Source organism: Paroedura picta, chromosome 7, assembly GCF_049243985.1.
Source record: "Paroedura picta isolate Pp20150507F chromosome 7, Ppicta_v3.0, whole genome shotgun sequence".
Taxonomy (NCBI): domain Eukaryota; kingdom Metazoa; phylum Chordata; class Lepidosauria; order Squamata; family Gekkonidae; genus Paroedura; species Paroedura picta.
In genome coordinates, this window is record NC_135375.1 from 34,066,641 (window position 1) to 34,086,676 (window position 20,036).

Genomic DNA, 20,036 nt, shown 5'->3' on the forward strand with positions numbered 1-20,036 from the left:
AAATTTCAGAGGTTTTGAAAAGCAAAAACATATGTTGGCAAAATATTATCTGTTTAGTGTGATTACAAAGTTACTTCGGTTTTTATTATCTGTTCACCTCATACATCCTATCTCTGATTCCACCTGATCATTTCCCCCCCGAGATAATAAAACATTTTATTTTGAACTTCCAAAAGCCTGTCATGTGGCATTACAGGAGTAGAAGATGGAAGGTAATTTTGTCTCTTCCCTCAAAACATAAGAAGGCGACATAATCCCAACTTCCAGCCAGCTGACTGCCTCAGGGGAAGGGTTTGCATGATGCTACCTTGCCACATAGCCAGATTCAATTATTTTGAAGTAGTCTATACATCCCCTTCAGTAATCGATACCAAATTTATTAACAGCAGCAATAATTTCAAGGAAAGCTTCCAGCTTAAAACAAGCAAATCCATAACTTTTGTGGCCTTGCTTTTTTTTTTTTTGACTGATCTGCTTCTAAATTATCAAACATCTTTGTTTTGGCACCCATTCCATTTTTGCACCACTTTACAAGAGCAACATAACAATCCCTGTGCTGGAGCAAACCAGTAGTCCATCTTGTTTCATGCAGTGGGCAGCCAGTCACCCTGGAGGACCAACAAAATAGGGCATAGAGAAGGACCTCAAATGCAAAGAAGTACATGTCAAATGAATTCCAACCCCTCCAGCAAAAAGATTATTTTTGTTAATCTTGTAATATTAATTCTTTATAATCCTATATGTTTCAGACAATAATTGGTGTATAGGAGTAAGGTGGTTTTAAAAGTACCTACCCTATTTTTGTAGTAAAAAAATTAAATCTGTCACCCAAAATAATCAGTCTTGGGAAACTGCTCTTCCTAACTTTATATGCCCCAGAAATTACTGGCTGTGGATATCTGAAACAACAGCTCTGTTCCACAAGAATCAGCTTGATGTAGTGGTTAGGAATGCACACTTCTAATTTGGCGAGCCAGGTTTGATTCCGTATTCCCCCTCCATGCAACCACCTGAGTGACCTTGGGCTCAACACAGCACTGATAAAGCTGTTCTGAAGAAGCAGTAATATCAGGACTCTTTCAGCCTCACCTACCTCACAGTGTGTCTGCTGTGGGGAGAGGAAAGGGAAAGCCACTTTGAGACTTCTTCAGGTAGAGAAAAGCAACATATAAGAACTAGCTCTTCTAATACTAGCAATTCTGTTTATGTATAAAGGAAACAGATATCAAATCTTAGTGTCAATGAAATTATTTGAATCTGCCTGCTGACAAACTGTAAACACACAATTAACAGCTTTTAATGCGCGTTACATATTAAGAATACACTAGGAAATATCAGAGGCTACACTGCCAACTCCACTGTCCAGCACAGATACTACACTGCCCACCCACAGCCTGCCCACCCCCGATACCACAGAGCCCCATGTGAACCAGCCCCACCACCTTCACACCTCGGAGACTTCCGAGGTGCCGAGTGCCCTCTTGACGCCTCCATCGGACTGCCTCCCACTCCTCCCCTTCCTGCCGCTAGCGGGCTTGAAAACTAGTTAAGTATAATATACTACGTCATATTAGTAGTTACGTACGTTCAGTTAATACATTCAGTCTTAAATGATTACTGATATAAATTCAGATTCATGTGTTCAGTCTCATTTGGCAATTTCTTTGTTGCAGCTGTAAAAAACATCCCTTTATACCGTTTCACTTTTTTCTTTGCCAGACCTGAAAGTAAGAGATAACAGTTCCATGGTTCAAATACCCATAACTACATGGGAAATCTCCATGCTCACACGCACACACAAATGCCTTTAGGTTTCTTTATGAAATCGTGTATGTGTAGCTGTATTCCAAATAGCAACAAAACTAAGACCTGGGTCTTGAGTGCAAATGAATGAATTCCTATATAATTATGCACAATGTATAAAATATGCCAGACAAGTATTATAGGATTATGGCTTTCTACCTTGAATAATTTATGATATTGCAAAAGTTTTATTTTACTATAACCTTGTTCTTTTTTTTAAAATTGTTAGTTGCATGGAAATGGAATCTATATAGCAATTGAAACTGAATATTCTCTTCCAAGAAGCCATGCTCAGGGGTTTTCTTGCAAGATATTCTGCATCTGGGAACATTTCCAGGCTTGCAACATTTCCTGCTTTTTTTCCCCATGAATCAGGAGAAACATGTGCTGCCAAACCACAAGCCTCTCTACTGTAACCCTGATGATTCTCTTCCTCTTATGCTTTTGCCCGTAGTACTGTTTGATCTTTGGCAAAAACATAAGATGTCAGGCATCCTAATTGGTAACATAATGCTACTATTGAAAGTTATGGAATCTTAGAAGATGGTTTAAGATAAGATGCTTGTTTCCATGTAGAAGACTTATTTTCTAGATCTGTATTAATGGCCTTGTATTCTGAATTTTTGTGTGAAAGCTTCATATAATAATCATCTGTCTTTGAATAGTCCAATATGATATGAATAAAAATTAACATAATTCTTCCTAGAATTTTATTCCTTTGAAGAGTTTTCTTTCTAAATAGACACTGTGATAGTTATGACATTTACAACAATTTTTGAAATGTATAGCTAATATTCTGATTTTTAAATTATATATTGTAGAATTTTTCTGGTGCTATCTGTTTCTTAGGTTACATGGTTTGAAATTATGTTTTGAACTATAGCAGCTGTCAAAAATGATGTTGGACAACTTGCTTTTAAATGTTTTATAGTCATTTTATACTCTATTGTAGTTTATTTTGTTTATGCCGAATGTTATGTCTTAATTAGCTTGTTTTCTTCCCTCCTACAGCCCCATGATTTTGATGAGTGCAGATTTGACATTAGTGTAAATGATAGTGTTTGGTACCTGCGGGCTCAAGATCCAGATCATAGACAGCAATGGATAGATGCAATTGAACAGCATAAGGTATGACTTCTGTTTCTTAGCAATTAGTAATGGTATGTGATTAAGGATAATCCTCCAGGGTACTGCTTACTAGTTCAGGTACTATTTTTTATGGAAGGCAGGTGCAAGTATGCACTCACAAAGGTACTATTACCATTGTCTGTTTTACCATCTCTCCCTCTCCTCCCCCTCCCCCCCCCCAGTTTAGTTGTCAAGTTACAGCTGACTTATAGCAACCCTGGAGGATTTTCAAGGCAGGAGACATTTAGAGGTGGCTTATCACTGGCTGCTTCTGTGTAGCATCAGAACATACTTGGTTGTCTCCCATCCAAATACTAACCAAGCCGACCTCGCTTAGTTTCTGAGATCTGACAAGATTGCGCTATGCTGTTCAGGGCCTATTTTACCTGCTTTTATAAGAATGAGTGAAATAAAGATTTGTTAAAGATGTCGCTCTTTATTATTGATTGATTGATTTAGATTTTTACATCACCCTTCCCTATGGCTCTGGACAGTTTACATAAAACAGTATCAATATAACAATAACATATTAACTAGAACAGTATTTCAATAACAATAACTTTGACACTCCCTTGGTAGGTTCGACCTCTCAGAAACTATAAAACATAGTGAGAGGCTAGGGAGTGCTAGGAATCTACATGTGGCTAAAGGTAACAGAGCTATACTGTAACAAAATAGCTCAGGAAGGTACTTTATGAAAGGAAAGGGGCTGTAGATTATCCCTGTAATGTAGGGCATATCATTAGTTTTCTGTATTTATTGTCCTGTTGTTGTTTCGTTGTTTTCTACTGATGCAATAGCATTTTTCTTCACTGTATCATCACTCTGTATTATGCCTAATATATATTCTACACTCACTCAGGTTTTGGTAATCGTAGTCCTAGTGCCTTGATGTGCCTTCACACTGATTGTATCAGCCTACACTGTGCTTATTTAGATGTCTCCTTGTTTAGACTGTTATTTATTTACACCATATAATCTTCTTTGAGTTTCAATGAGAAAGGCAGACTAAAAACACAGAAAATAATGTGTAAATTAACAGCTTTATCTCTGATAAGTGGAGATTAAACTAGCGACTGATGGTACAGTTCAAAAAGAGATTGTTCCAGCAGGTATTTGGGTTTTAAATAGTGGTTGTTTTTGTAAAGATGGTCTAGGCCCAAAAGGGCTTATTGGTTTGATCTTAAAAATGTTCAGCATTATGAAGAGGGCTCTGAAAATGAAAGATCAGATATCGACATTCTTAACTAAATATTATGATTAACTGTTTAGATATAATGGTGTTTTTCTGATAGTTCATTTAAAACAATACTTTTATGTTTTAAAATTAAAACCCCAAAGTTAATGGATTTCTGAGAAGTAATGTAGGTGTTGATAGGGGACATAAAAATATTTTAAATAAAGCAAGTTTACGAAATTTGAATAAAATTATGATTTGTAAATGGGAAACAAGAAGAGAATGAGCAAGCAGAACTATGGCCAAGCTATATATTTATTTATGTTCTTTTTAATTACCATTCTTGGCCAGCCAGCTCGAGGTGATTTACAGACGCAAGATAAAATCTCCCTATCCTGCCCAAACCCACCTTATTATTATTATTATTATTAGATTTATTTCCCGCCACTCCCTGAGTAGGCTCGTGGTGGGTAACAATTGTCTTAAAAACCCCAATTAAACCCCATTAAAAGACATTAAAAATTATAAATAACATGGCGGAAGCCAATCACAATCTACTCCCACCTACCAAGGCGATAGAGAACCCATCTCCCCTTCTTATAATATAAATGCTTCTTATACGTTTGACCATCCCTACTCCTGAAATGTTACTGATCTACAAGCATGATTCATTTCCATCAGATATGTCCATAAACAAATAGCTAGGTCATAGGCTTCTCTGTGGTAAGTGGGGGCTCCTCTAGAATAGCTTATCAGAGTGGCTTCAGAGGGTATCTTCATTGGCTATGTATAGGGAGACAGTTCTGTTTCAGATGCTATGAATTGCTTCATCAGACTTCGTTGTATTCTTTATTTTACTTAGTTGTATTCTTAGTTGTTTTCTTTAATTTGTTAATGGACTCATAAATTTTGTGTCCTTGTAAAGTGTTGAGCTTTAACTGCAAGGATATAAATATTTTTAATTCATTATGAATACAGAAGAAAATGACAGAATGTACCAACCTACCTACAAATTAAAGGGTTGTTTCACCTTGTCATTTTCTGGACTTTTTGTACAAACAAAAACTTTAAAAATCTATTTTGGCTGTTAAAATTGGGTGAAGAGAATCCAAATAGGTATGCACTGTTTTTGAATTTGTCAGTTAGAGTAATTTTAAGGTGGGAAGGTGAATTTTTATCAAAGCCATAAATCTATTTTTGCATGCCATACAAAGTTTTGGTCTTATGGTTTTTGAATGGCAGACTACGCCAACCATGTATTAAGACATCTTTTTAATCTCAGAAGATTTTGAAATTATTTAGATCTGGCCTGCATATGTCCCATTCAAAGGGGGGGGGGTTCACTAGGCATACTCTGTCTTGGCATAGCTATAGTTCCTCTTTAGATTCTAGCTCATGATTATACAAAATACTGTATGAGTTCTTCTATTTCAATGAAAGGCAGTGTTGAGCAATAAAGGTTACTGTAGCATGAATAATAAGCAGCATTAAAATGGCCTTCTGATTAATGAGTGTCACCCTGCACTGGCCTAGCTGGATCATCAGGTATCAAGTATAAAATATAGTCTGGAAGGGCATGTTGAAATACTTCTATGAATCCACAGGTTCTTGTTGTAATCCTGGGAGTTACTGCATTTTTTTGGTATATTGTTTACATAGTTGGGTAAAATGGTGTATTCTGGCAAGAGCTGCTCAATCTTGCACATAGGTGACCAAGAAACTAGATAAGTTGGTGGTAAATCAGCACAGTGCTGCTGTTGAGGGGTGTGGGTGCAGATTGTGCTACAGCACGACACCACTTTTTGAAGCACATCTTGCATAGTGCAAAAAGGCTTAGGCAGTTATCTTTTTTTGTTAAGATACATATTATGGGTGCTGACCATTGTGGCCCATACCTGTAAGCAGTTCTGTTCACACTCAGTTTTTTCAACATATTTTTGAATACAGGAAATTAATGGAGATAATTAAACCGCCACCTAAGCCATATTTTATTTTCAATTATATTGTCTCCTGATATGAAACACCATGCCGAGTCATATGAAGTATTTCAGATTTTGTCCAGTTAAGAAAAACCATCTTACTAGAAAGATGCCCTCATTCATGCAAATATATATAGAATAGTTAGAGCCTTTTCTACGTATCTTCTCTGTAAATATTACAGATAACAGTAACAATCATTTTTGTCTATTTCCTATGCTGAAATTGACTGCTTGTACAGTATTATTGGAAAACATTAAAATAAATTAAATAAAATGTCACTTATGTTCATTGTTGCGGCGTGTCTGAATCTTATTTTGAATGGATGTTTAAACTTTACCATAGCGACCAGAGTCAGGGAGCGTTAGGGCAGTGGGCCTCAGTAAAATTGTCAAGTGTTGAGTGGTCCCCGGTGATAAAAAGGTTGGGGACCACTGCCTTCGTTGGTGTTCTGTTGATTGTGCTTCTTGAGGGATAATGTGTATGTATTCTAACAATACCTTGCTACCTTTTAAATAAGCAAAGCCCTTTGGGAAAGGGGAATTTAAAAAGGAGTTGCAGCAAGACAGGAGAGGTGTACTCTTGCAGATTTCCCCACCCACCAAGCAGCTAATCCTGCCCCAGACAAGCTGTGCCAGAAAATGGGTGGGACAATACTTCTCGGTAAGACACACACTGTAGAGCAGGGGTAGTCAAACTGTGGTCCTCCAGATGTTCATGGACTACAATTCCCATGAGCCCCTGCCAGCAAATGCTGGCAGGGGCTCATGGGAATTGTAGTCCATGAACATCTGGAGAACCACAGGGTTGACTTACCCCTGCTGTATTTATTTATTTATTTAGATTTCTATACCACCCATTTCTTTGCAGTTCTGGGCGGTTTTGAGCAGGAATGGGTTAAACATCTCTTGCTCTTGCTTCTCAACTCTAAACCCTTTCTCTGGAAAGGCTTTTTCCTTGTTTCTTTAATTGGAGCTCTGTTGACATGAGTGCAGTATGATTTTAGCCCCTTAAGATGGTGCCCAGAAGACTCATAACTGCATGGTAAGGTGTGGGGACTTCAGTACAATGAACCCTATGAGAAAATATTTTTCTTGGCTGAATCTTGTAGGGCCGCTCATGGTAGTTGCCAGCAACACTATAAATTTTCTAATTGTTGAAATCATTTCATTCTTGTTCTGGAAGTGTACATGACACTGGCTGAAACCAGATATGTTATTTAAAGGAGTTGAGCTATTAAAATTCTTTGTCCTTGGGCCTTGAATTGAGGCAGGTAACTCTGTTTGTATTGTATTCAGGTGTGTGTACTAGCTCACTTTTTAATATTCTGTTTGTAAATATCCTAAATCTGTCCCTAGTATAGCTGACTTTGTAAAGTATATTTCAAATTTTTGTTTTGTAATTTATAATTTATTTAGCCTACTAGTATCCAAAGTACTACACAACATAAACATGCAAAACATGGATTGAATACAAACATTTACTACAGCTAATTCTTCTTTCAGTGTTTATATATATGGGTAAAGAGACTGACTCTACAGCTTCTGAAATTTTTCCATGCATCTTTTTTGCATGCCTGTTCACAATCCCACAATCCATTTTAAAAGATGGTTTCTCAGGCTTGCAAGTCCTGGAGCCTTGTTAAACTTTCCATGCTCGTGTTAAGTTGTTGCCAAATTCACAAGCTATGATGATGACCACCCTGAACTGTTTTTTTGAGATTATAAGACCTATGTATTGATTCATGTGTTCAGGACAAGTATCACTGACCTCCTTGAACTTAAGATTTTTTTTCTTACCACTTGTTATATATCTTAAACTTACGGCAGTTTTGTATGCAAGTTTTTCCATGAAATGTTTAGGCCTGAAACTGTCTTTAGAAACAAAAGCTTGATTGCAAGTGTGATCTAATATTTTGTGTTAAGAAACCTGAAACAGTTCAGGATTTGCTGCTAAAGGCAGACCTCTAATCATTTAAAATTAGGTTACCTTGAAAACATTAAATGCAGAATAACTGGAATGTAATGGAAGCAGGATAAAGGTTACTGTTGGACTTTGACCAATAGTAACCCCAAAGAGGTCTTACACTTTTTAATTGCCTCCATCTAGTGGCCACTAATGTTTGTTGCATGCAATCCCTGACAGGTTCTTTCACTTTGATTAGCAATTCTGTGAGGAAGAAATATCAAGTCTAAACAGAAAAATATTTTCATAGCAGAACATTTTCATGTTTTCCTGTGTGGAAAAATGACAGTATGCAAGTAGAGTTATATGTAAGGGGAACTAGATTCAAAAGGGATGCAAAGGGCATTTTTGTAATTAAGTGATTATATTCTAGAGCAGGGGTAGTCAACCTGTGGTCCTCCAGATGTTCATGGAATACAATTCCCAGGGGCTCATGGGAATTGTAGTCCATGGACATCTGGAGGACCACAGGTTGACTACCCCAGTTCTAGAGCATCAAGTGCACTGCCAATGCAAGTCAGTTTGCTTGAGAGATGACGTTTATTCTCCTTCAGAAGATTAAAGTTTCCTTTAATAAAGCTGTAGTATTCCTTTTTTTGTGCTGCTGGAGTGGGATGCTCAGTCAGGCTCCCATGGCCCAGTGGGTTATGCACTTAGGATAGCACTTGGCAAAGATGGGGAAAGTTATAGCAGCTTCATTTTATTGAGAATAGAATATTGGCACAAATGATTAATTGCACAGTATTTTTCTCATGTTTCTCATCTGGAACCTAGAAATTAAGAAATGTTCTACCCAATGGGGTCAAACTACCACATTCAGCTATCAGAAAGAGAATCGCACTATCCCATTCGAGACCATCCAGTTACACAGATAGGTGTTTACACCCAGCAAGGGTAAAGGTAAATAATAGTTTCCTGTAGTCTCAGGATTCACATTTTTTGTCTCTAGGATTGATTCCTACAAATTGATGCCAAACAGTAATTGTAATTCAAGCCTACAGCCTGTGCCACTATTTGCACTGCTATCAGTCACCAGCCCCTAGAAACACCATAAGAACATAAGAGCCCTGCTGGATCAAACCAGTGGTCCATCTGGTCTAGCATCCTGTATCACACTGTAGCCAGCCAGTTCCTCTGGAGGGCCAACAGCAGGGCATTGAGGCTAAAACATGCCCCCATGTTGACTACTGACTCTGAGATTCAGAGGTTTAGTGCCTCTGAATATGAAGGTTCCCCTCAGTTGACATGGCTAGTAGCCACTGACAGACTTACCTTCCATGATCTTGATTCCTGCCTATCCGTGCCACTGATTGTTTCTTAAAGGTGGTAGAGATGTTGGCTACTGTGTGTGCCTCATCCAGTACCTCACCATGGAGCAAAGCCTGGCAATAGCTAGTTCAGTGTTTCTTTTCACCATGCCTCACTGGATGTCCCACCCCCACTCAGAATATCCTTGGACTGCTGCCAATGGACTGTCAGTGAGAGGTATACATGCTGTATCTGAGGGCAGGTCCAAAGTAGAATGTGAAGTTCATAGTCTTCCCATTAGAATCAGAAATTTATGACTTCATATGTCTGCTGACAGTGCTATCTAGGGAGGACACTACAATCTGCTCAGCTTGGGTAAGCAACAATTATGTATTAGGGATACAGAATCTTGAAACAGCCTGCAGTACCTTGCATCCTCAACAGCAGGAATGGACTGTCCATCTAGAGTGATAATCTCTCAAGTAAGCCAAGTAATCCTCTTCTCTGCCCTCTGTTGCCCACCCTTTGTCACCCTAGTGTCAACAAGCACCAAACATCTCTGCTAGATAATTCACATCTCTTCACTATAGAAGACCTGGAGGGCAGAGTACCAAAGAAAGTTGCATAGAGACTCTCCCTTGGCTGGCTAGTGGCTACACAGCCACCCCACCAGCTTTTCTGCAACCTTCTTCAGATAGTTCCTGGCCCTAGTCATCATGATCTGATCCATTTTCTTCCTGGACTTATCCTTGCCCTGCACAATTTTCAATGTGTGAAATGGAGATTCTTCATTCTCTAGAAGTTTTTCTAGATCACTGAGGAATAGGAGTTACCCATGCTGCCAAGCTGCTGCAGATACCACTAGATTCACCTCCTACAAGGGGCAAGAGACAAATGCTCTTTGTTGAGAGTGCACAAGGAGATAACTGAGGGAGAAAGGTTGAGGTGGTAGTACCTTCAGATGCACCTCCATCTCGTCCTCTTGTAGCACCTCCAGCCTTTCTTCCTAACTCTCCTTGGAAGGCATGAGGGGCCCTGGAGGTACAACAGGAGGGGCACTCAGTCTCTAGAAGAGATTCCTCCAGCACCCTCTGGGTCCCTGGGGTGAACTCAAGATGCCTTCCAAGTTCAGCCCAAAACACAGCTCAAGCTCCTCCTCCTCCTCTTGCTGCTGAGTCAGAACAGTTGAGAGAGGGGCAGCCAGTGGCACACCAGCAGGAACATCAATGAAGAAGGGCCATGTGAAAGCCTCTTCATTATTTATTATTTATTATTTATTATTTATTATTTATTATTTATTATTTATTATTTATTATTTATTATTTATTATTTATTATTTATTATTTATTATTTATTATTTATTATTTATTATTTATTATTTATTATTTATTATTTATTATTTATTATTTATTATTTATTATTTATTATTTATTATTTATTATTTATTATTTATTATTTATTATTTGCAGATAACAATCCAGTCAGAGGAAGGGATGGTGAAGAGCTGCTATAGGGCAGATCTAAGCAGGTAGAGGGAAGGCCACTGAAATGGGGAATAAGGCTACTGCCCTCCATTACAAAATGGCAAAAAAAGAAATAATTGTAATATTTTGAAACAAATTTCACCAGTCTTAAAAATTGTCCAGCCTGTGAACAGAACAAGGTCTTCCCATGCAGAGAGCAAGTAAATCCAAAGCAGACGCACTAATAACACTCCAAAAAATCTAGCTCTGAAATGCAGTCAAGCGGTAGGCAGGCCTGCTTTTTATTTTCTTTTGCCTGTGATCAGAGTTGCCCTCTTCTCCCTCCTGTTGCCCGGGAACCATGAGAAATTAAACAAAAACAGGCCCCCGAAAAGGAGGGGGTCAAACTGCGGCTCCAGATATCATTGTCTCTGCTGTCATACTCCCAACAGTTGCTGTAGTACAGTCTTTAAATACAGATGTCCATGCTCTTGCTGTAGGACAAACCAACTTCTGGTCAACATCTAGGGAAATCTCCTGCAGGAGAAAAGCCCTCAGGAATTTAATAATCTAATATCATCAGCCTCCTCTCTTTCTTTCTATCCCTTAAAACAAAATCTGAACATTTCTTCTGTCTAGCAAGCTTAATCCTCAAGGGGGGTTGGGGGCTTTTTCTTAATATTGTGAGGTGGTACTACTTTTGTGATTGGTGCAGGCCACAGATTTTTTTATTTGTTTATGTACAGTAGCGGTGCAAGTCTTCAGAGACAAGAACTTGCATGTTTTGGCAGTGATACTCTGTAGAACACCATCTATACTAGCACTGTATATATAATTGTAATAATTACTACTACTATTTATTGTACTGGCAGAGTACTGGCTCTGATGCTTCAGAATAATTTGGCTGGCAAGAGGAATATAGCAGCTGAACCAGGCAAGGCTTCTGAAGTGCCGTAAGGCCATGTGTGTTCCCTTTATTTCCAGTCTTAATCCCCAGCTTAGTTAATATAAACACTACCTTTTAAAACTGTCCTCTGCTTTACAAGGGACCATTGTGTTCCAACTAATACTGAGGAAATATCTGATTAACTATTGGCTGTTAACTCTCAGTGGGAGGCTAGCCATATTTTTGCTTCTTTATCCCATTTGCTTGGGCGTATTTTGAGAAGTGTGCTTGGTTGGTCCTGATAAAGGTTGTGCTACTAAATCTCTCAGAAGAAATAACCAGACTCCACCTGGTGGAGAGATTATGAGTAGAAGAGATTGGGAGACTCTTCAAGATTTAATTTTTCCAGAACATCCCTATCGATTCATGATCATGAATTGTTTTCCATGCAGCATATTTCCACTATAACCAATATATTTAGCTGTACACCTTTTGGAAGAGGGAACATAAAATTGCTTAAATAAGTAGTATTTCACATGTACTAATTCTGCAAGCAAATTGTGATAGCTGTCTATAAGGATGTATTCTCATTACTAAATATGGTTTTAGTATAAAAGATAAGCTGCTTACTCTCTGTAGCTTTATGTAGTCTAGAAGGAGTTGAGGAAAATGTCTTCTAGTGTGAGAGTTCAGTTCCACAAGGAGTTAAAATAAAATTTTCTTGCATCAGGAACCCGTAGAGGGATGCTTCCCATGAGCCTATGCTTTTTCTCTGAAGCATTATTGACCCACGTAAGGAAATCCTTCTCTGACAGTTGACTAAGCACAGAAGGCTTGATTTGAGTGCATACATTTAGCTTTTGTGTTGCTGAGTGCTGTTTCTTTAATTATGTGTCTTGCTGCCAATGGACACCATTGCCTGAGCCAACAAAATATTTCATAAGGATCATGGGAAGTTTTTCCACTTCTGTCTGTTGATCTGTGAGCCAGCTTTCTGAAAGGAATAATGGAGTCTGCTCAGAGATGCAAAAACCTGGTGAAGATGTTGCAGTGTGCTTACAATGTCAGTTTTGAGTGTCGCTTTGAGGCTACACCACATGCATGGATAACTGTGAAATGGCTTCTGGATGTTCGGCATGGTAATTGGCATTAATGTTTACTGTCGCATATTGATTGCTACAATAGTAAGCAAATTCTTTAATTTCAGAACGGTAGCTATCTGCTTTTCGGTGGAGTAGACTTTGGCTGCAAGGGTGTTTTCGTTTGTTTGGTGGCTGGAGTATTTGTACTTGAGTAGAAGAAGCTTATATCGATGTTCTTCATCTGTTTTAATGGAGTTATTTCTGCAGTGAATAGCTAATGATCTGCTCTTTGAGAGATAGAAAGTGCAGCAGGAATCTGCACTGGCTTAGATGTTGCAATGATAAAATGATGGGGCTTTGCATGATATCTGTGTATGTGTGCCAGTCTCCATTTCTGCATGCTTTTTGTACATTCATTTATGCACTGGTTTCAAAAATTATATTCTTTGCTTTTCTCTGTTTTCTTCTGTGATAGTCTTTTCTCAGTCCCAGGCTAATGATTGAGGTTTCTTGCATACTTCTGTCTGTGTCATTGCCACTGCTTTCTGGAACTATGCAGATATCAGCATTGCACAGTTTACAGTGCAATCCTAAGCAGAGCTGCTCCCTTCTGAGCCAATTGACAGTGATGAGCTTAGAAAGGGTGTCTCTGCTTAAGTTCCCAGTGAGTCTCTTACGTGTGTTGCTTGGGGGCTACAAAAGAGAAACATGTTTTTTATTGCAACTCTTGAGTAGAATCGAAGCGTTCTTTGTTGTCTCTGTGCATATCAGTTGATTGTACTACTGTAGAGGTGTGTGTGTATAAGGAAATGATAGTTCCCTTGTACATATGCACACAAGTTCTAAGCAGTATCAGTACAATGATAGTGACTAGTTAAGTCACTATCTGGAGATCTGGATGATGCAGGTAAAACAAAGGACTTTTTGGTTGGCTATTCCGGCTGAATGTGCTCAGTGCAGTTACTCTGATGCTGAATTAACATCAACTCTCTAGTGTCTCATGCACCACCTAACCATCCACAAGAAGCCTGTTGTTCAGCCAGTACTTCATTGTGTATATCACAATGCAGTTAGCTAACCATTTTTTGAAGTCCTTTTCCTGGTTCATGTGTCATGCAAGTGAAATGCGATATAAAGGCAGTGTGGAACTTCACTGTTACCATCAAGCTTCCTTGAATATGCATTCATTATTGATCCATCAAAAATCCTCCTTCACTGAATCCCCAGAGTCTCTCATCTTCTGGTTGCCTATTGCTAGGTGTGTAGTAGAGTTGCCCAGTCAACCCTGCCACTAACGGAATGGTGAGTAGGGTTGCCAAGATCCAGGTTGGCGAACCCCTGGAGATTTGGGGATGAAGCCTAGGTAAACAGGAACCTCAGTTGGGGTACAATGCCCCAGACTCAGCCCTCCAAAGCCTTAATTTTCCCCAGAGGAATTGATATCCATAGCCTGTAGATGAGCTCCCCAGGTCCCTCTCCTCTAGGCTTGCATCTGCAGTCGTTATTGCTGAATAGAAGATCTGTTGAGCAAATCAAGGTCCCTGAATTGGGGCAGCAGAGATTTTATAAGCAGCTCATCAATTGAATGATAGTTGTGGGAGAGAAGAGACAAAAATCAGAACTGTGGGTAAAGGAGACAAGAAGGAAATGAAGGAAATAACGCCCACTGATAGCTTTCTTTGACTTTTTGTTTATTTTGGAAGACTATGCTAAAAGGAACTTCCTTCTGTAATTGGCTTTTCATTACCTGAACTATGCAGAAAATTTTCTTTCTCTCTCTAGGCATCTTTCTGGTAGCATTTCCTTTTTACTACCTTTCTCAAAGGAAGTGAATTAATAAGCAAATATGAATCAATGTTGGGAAATCTGTTACATATATATATATATATTTGCTTCCTGTTTCATAATTAATGCATGCGTTGTTCTCTGTAGACTGAATCTGGCTATGGATCAGAATCAAGCTTGCGACGCCATGGCTCTATGGTGTCTCTTGTGTCTGGAGCAAGTGGATATTCTGCAACATCCACCTCCTCATTTAAGGTGAGTGGCAAATAATGAAAATGCCTTGATTGTATTCTAGAAATACAGTTACTGAAGTTTTACACTCATAAGGTTTTGCAGAAATTTGAGCTAAGAGAGCTGTATTATAATTTTCCAAGATTATTTTTAAGAAGTTAGCTATGCTTGAGTTCAGGAACTGTATATCTGGTTAACTCCTTATTTCAAGTGTCTGTTGTAGAATCTCTTTTTACCACTTGCCTTTTTTGGCTGTTAAGCTCACAGAGCTTATGTCTTTCGCTGCTAGAAAAACAGCAGAGATCCACAAACCCCAAGTGTCTTGTATTCCTAACAGCCTTTTGAGCTAGCATGGAAATATTTTAGTGTAACAATAAATAATAGAACCATGTGCTATGTGTTCTGCTGGCAAGTAGTCATACCTGCCAAAGCACAGGTGGTTGTTTTTGTGCACTTGGTGCTGGCAGCATCAAGCTCACTCCTCTTAGCTGGCTAGTCATCAGGCTTGCTGGCATGGGTGGCTCCAGCATTTGAAAATTTTGGGGAGTGTACATGAACCATGGTGGTGGGAGCCTTTCTGCAGGCGGCCTGTCAGAAAGAAAATAAAATCCTATTTCTTTTGCATTATTTAGAGTGAAGTCCTAAGCATATATACACAGGAATGAGAGCTTAGTAGGGCTTCTTACATCTTTTAGTCTTTACTAATTCAACAGGAGAAAAAATATAGAAAAATTAAAGCAGTGGCTGAATGATCTGGGGGGTACATAATTCTGAAACAATGTAGCACCTTCTCCTGAACTATTTGCCACTCTTACACACTTGTTTTTATAATCCATTATTTTTGCTTCCTGAAACAATTTAGACAATTCTATACCCAATTTTCTTTTATACTTGCATTGAGACACTTTTCTTGTGAAAAGTAAAAGATATAGCAGCTGTAGATTTATCCACCAGTCTGTGGCAGTCAGCATTGAGAAACCAATACTCAGTTGTTTCAGCAAAAAAAAATACATGAGTCCATTTAATCAGAAACGTGAAATACAGAGAAAAGCTTTAACAAAGCAAAATCATCAGAATCTATAAGTGGCTAAGTCCTATGCAAAGTGAAAACAGAATAAATTAATGTGGCAGCTGAAAGACAGTATAACCATGTAGTCTTTTGTTTTCAAAATCAGTTCCAGGTAAAGTAGCATATAGAGGTGACATTAAAGAGAACTGATTAAGAGTAATAAAGGTGCTTTTATTGCACAATATTCTTGCACTGGCACTAATGGGGAAGGGAGAGTTGCTAGCTAATCAAATGTGCCAGATACTCAAGCATCTTGCTCTACATTAACCCCTACCCAGAAGATTCCACAGCAACCGGATCTCACCCCATTGGAAATGCCATGGCAGCAGCTGCAATACCTGCCCAGGACCCTTGCCTTTTCCCCAGAAGCCACAAAGTTGTCCTGTATAAAAGGCAGGCAAGCAGGTCAGTTGCCCCAGAACCTTCCAGCAGAGCTGCTTCTTGACAGCTTGAGGCAGGCTATCAGAAGCCCAGCAATGACCAGAAGCATTAAGCCTGGCCAGCTGGGGCAGAACCAGGTATATGGTAGCTGAGGGGAGGAGCCAGATAACCAAACTTTTACTGGATTTGTTAGGAGTCTCTTAAACTTCCTGTGCTGGATCCTCAATACAAAGGAGATTTGTCAGGACTTGCTTTTAAAAAGTTCTGAGCATGTCTGCCAGATCAAATGGCGTCATTGCACAATAACCAGAAAATTAATAATGATCAATGCATACTTTTTCAGTTGAGCGAACTTAGCAATATCAGCTCAATATTGTATTTTTAATTCCTGCATTTTCAGAAGGGCCATAGTTTGCGTGAGAAACTTGCTGAAATGGAAACCTTCAGAGATATCTTGTGCAGACAGGTTGATACATTACAGAAATACTTTGATGCCTGTGCAGATGCTGTTTCCAAGGATGAGCTCCAGAGAGATAAAGGTATTTCACTTGAAGTCAATGTTGGCTGAATTAAATATGCAAAGAAGAGCAAACCACTTAGATGTTTAACATAATATATCTTTATTAAGAGAAACAAACTTTGGATAGAATGAGAGGAGAGAGAGTCCTGTCTAACTGTTCTGTTAGTCCGTTATGGAGGCAAGCAGGAAGGAAGTATGCTCAAAGAATCAAGATGTGCCCAAATGAGCCAGTCAGGACACTAGAGGGGAAGACTATATGAAAAAATATTAGTAAGTTCCTAATCTATGTATGCTAAATACACATCTCCTCCAATGCCCCCTGTTGGATATTCTTGTACTTTTGAATCAAGCACTCTACAGCAGGGGTAGTCAACCTGTGGTCATGGGAATTGTAATCCATGGACCACAGGTTGACTACCTCTGCTCTACAGGTCTTGCATATGTCAGCCATCAAAAGACATAACATTCTAGCTGGCAGTCTTCTTAGCAGTCAGGTAATAAGCTCGATCCAGCCAGCTTTCTGCTTCAGACAAAGAGAGATGTGGTCTTTAACCATTAAGGAAGGTTATGCGGAGCATCATGTACAGTAGCCAGTTGAGAGAGGGGCTGTAGTATGGATGGAAATAGAATTGCGTGCTTTTTAAAAACCTGGCTAGATCCAAACCAGTGTTGTGTTGAGCAAAGGAATTGTATCCTTTAGGCTCTAACTGGTTTGCTATTGAGTCCTCTGTTCCTTTTACATTCATATCTGATGCTATAAGTTACCCTGATAAGAGAAAGGTGGACATCAATATTTTAGATTAACCACATGTTTGTTTACTCTTATAAGACTCTATAAGCAATGAAAATCTGACCGTCTGCCACAGTATCCATGGATGCTTGGACCTGATATGCTATCTTTTCACAGTAATCTAATGCAGGCCCTCTGTTGCTATGTGAATTCGCCTTGGAAAATGGGCACTTATAAAACCGAAGTGCAAATGCACCCATTACGTTCAAATAAGAAATCCAAGGTTGTTTCTGTCTGGTCCTATGGGAAAGAAGTCCCACAGAGTTGTGTGAGGATTGGTTCCAAGAAAGTGTACCTAGAATCAGCCTTAACTACAGAAATACTAAAGTAACACAGTTAAGCAGTAGGAAATTTCTCTGTTTGCTATGATACTGATTTTACTGTTAATGGCCAGCCATTCTCTGTATTAAATCTTGACATTTACAGTAAATTTGTAAATGTAATAATGAGGTCAGCCAAAGATTGCTTTCCCCTCTCCTGGAAAGCTGAAGGCATAACATTTCTTAAATGTGTGAAGTCATGGAATGACTCATCTGAAACAAATAAAACACTAGAGCATGTGATTAAAGATCTCTGGTGTTATCAAGTAATCCCCAAGTAGTACAGCTGTACTAGCTCTTGTATTTAGATTTCTGCTTTTCTTATCACATATATACTTTTAACATATAAGAATGTTCATCTTGTTTCCCATATAGGAAAGCAGCTTTAAAAAAAAAAAAAAACCTCCAGTAAGAGCAAAAACAAAACCCTGGCTAGCTGACTTTCCATATATTGTGATATTAAAGGTGCCCCAACTAGATGCTGCAATAATCTCTCTCTTGCAGTGGTAGAAGATGATGAAGACGATTTTCCTACAACACGCCCTGATGGGGAGTTTTTGCATAATAACTGTAGTAAAGAAAAATGTGAGTACATATAAATTTATGATACTTTAAGTACTAAGTATTCCATTGGTAAAAGAGTAGCGTAAGAGCTAATGCAAAAGTGTGTGGAATATAACTGTCTGATTAACTGTCTGAGTGGGATCAACCATCTGAAGACCATACAGTGTTTTTATTTTATTTTAACACTTTGGAGCTTTAAGAGTTCAAAACTCCTGTTAGTCATAGAGGCTGTACAAACAAAAATATATGTAAAATGTGGTTGGGAAACAAGTGTTAGGTCATTCTTAGTGGGTCCAGACCTTTTGGAAGGCAGAGTCCAGAAGATAGAGAATGTACCTCTTCTCCCTGACCTTGGGCATGTGGATTCCACAATGCTGTATCTTACCTTCCATGCTGTTTAATATCTACTAGTTATTGATAACTACTAAGAAGTAGTTCTTTGGATTATGGAGGGTTTGGATTTTGCTGTGGTGGTAAATGGTGGTTTGGAAAGTTATTACTGCATTTTCCTTGATTGTTTCTTTGGAAGGTTGTTACTGGATTTTCCTTCTTGATTGCATTTAGGTTTTAATTGTGTTTTTTATTATGTTTCTTTTTAAGTTGTAGTATTTGGATTGTATTTATTTCCATCTAGTTTGACTATTCTGTACTAGAAAGTGGGAGCAGTCCCAATTACTGCATGACTGTGCAGGTTAAACAGTTATCTGTTAAGCAGTTTGCATTAGTGAAGGATTCAAGCTAGAGCAAGAGTACTGGCAACTTCATAGATCATGTAGATGCTCACTAGTCATAGCATCTGTTGGTCATGTTATAGTTCCTGAATGATTAGCACTGCAGTGTGAATGCAGTCCATTCTTGACTCTTCCCCATGATGGTTGGCTGTCTGGATTAAGTTAAAAAAAAAAACCTATGAGAATAGTCATGACTAAAGTTCAGCAGACCTCAAGTGAGCTCCAACACTCTACACAAATTGTTCTTCCATTTCACATACCTTCACCCTCACACATTGTAGGTCCATGCTACAGTGGTTTTGGCACTTGCCACAATCCAAGTTTGAGGCCTGAGATCCTCCTCCCATGCTTACTCAGGTGGAACAGGAGTAGAGGTTTACTTTACATACTTATTCCCCAGTTGGCATCCAAAACATCCCCTTCTTCTCCATTTTATATTCACAAACCCTCACTTAAACCCTGTGAGGTGGGGTAAGCTGACAGAATGTGAGTGGTCTAAGCAAGCTTCCACAACAGAGCAGAGATTCAAACCTAGGTCTCCCAGAGCCTAGTCCAGCACTAACCACTACACCACACTGGCCGTCACACTGGTTTTCGTTTGGTGTCCATGATGTAAAATGGATTGGCAGAGTTCTAAGCAGAGCAGTGTTAGAAACAGATGCTATAATAATACTTGATGTCCTCTTTGGATGTTTGTTAGAGCCAAAGGCCAATCACTGCAGCAGCATGTGTTTGTGTACGTGCATGTGTGTATGTTCTAAGTATGCCTATAATGATACTAGAAGGAAGCCCCATGCTGCATAGTTTATCAGGCTGGAGCTTATGTAGTATTTAGCTGTGATTAGCTGCAGATTTACTTGATGTCCTGAGGTGAGCCCTGACTGTACTGCAGAGCAGCTGTTGTTTCACTAGCATA

The 20,036-nt window shown here is 38.9% G+C and overlaps 1 protein-coding gene across 3 annotated transcripts in view; it reads left to right on the plus strand.

The window, feature by feature from the left end:
- CERT1 (ceramide transporter 1) overlaps window positions 1-20,036 on the plus strand; it is a 65,987-nt gene that overhangs the window by 19,224 nt on the left and 26,727 nt on the right. For all 3 annotated transcript variants that reach the window (XM_077347372.1, XM_077347374.1, XM_077347373.1), the window contains exons 3-6: window positions 2,815-2,931; window positions 14,662-14,769; window positions 16,596-16,734; window positions 18,330-18,410. In XM_077347372.1, coding sequence (XP_077203487.1) covers window positions 2,815-2,931; window positions 14,662-14,769; window positions 16,596-16,734; window positions 18,330-18,410 — 445 coding nt within the window. The remainder of the gene's footprint in view (window positions 1-2,814; window positions 2,932-14,661; window positions 14,770-16,595; window positions 16,735-18,329; window positions 18,411-20,036) is intronic.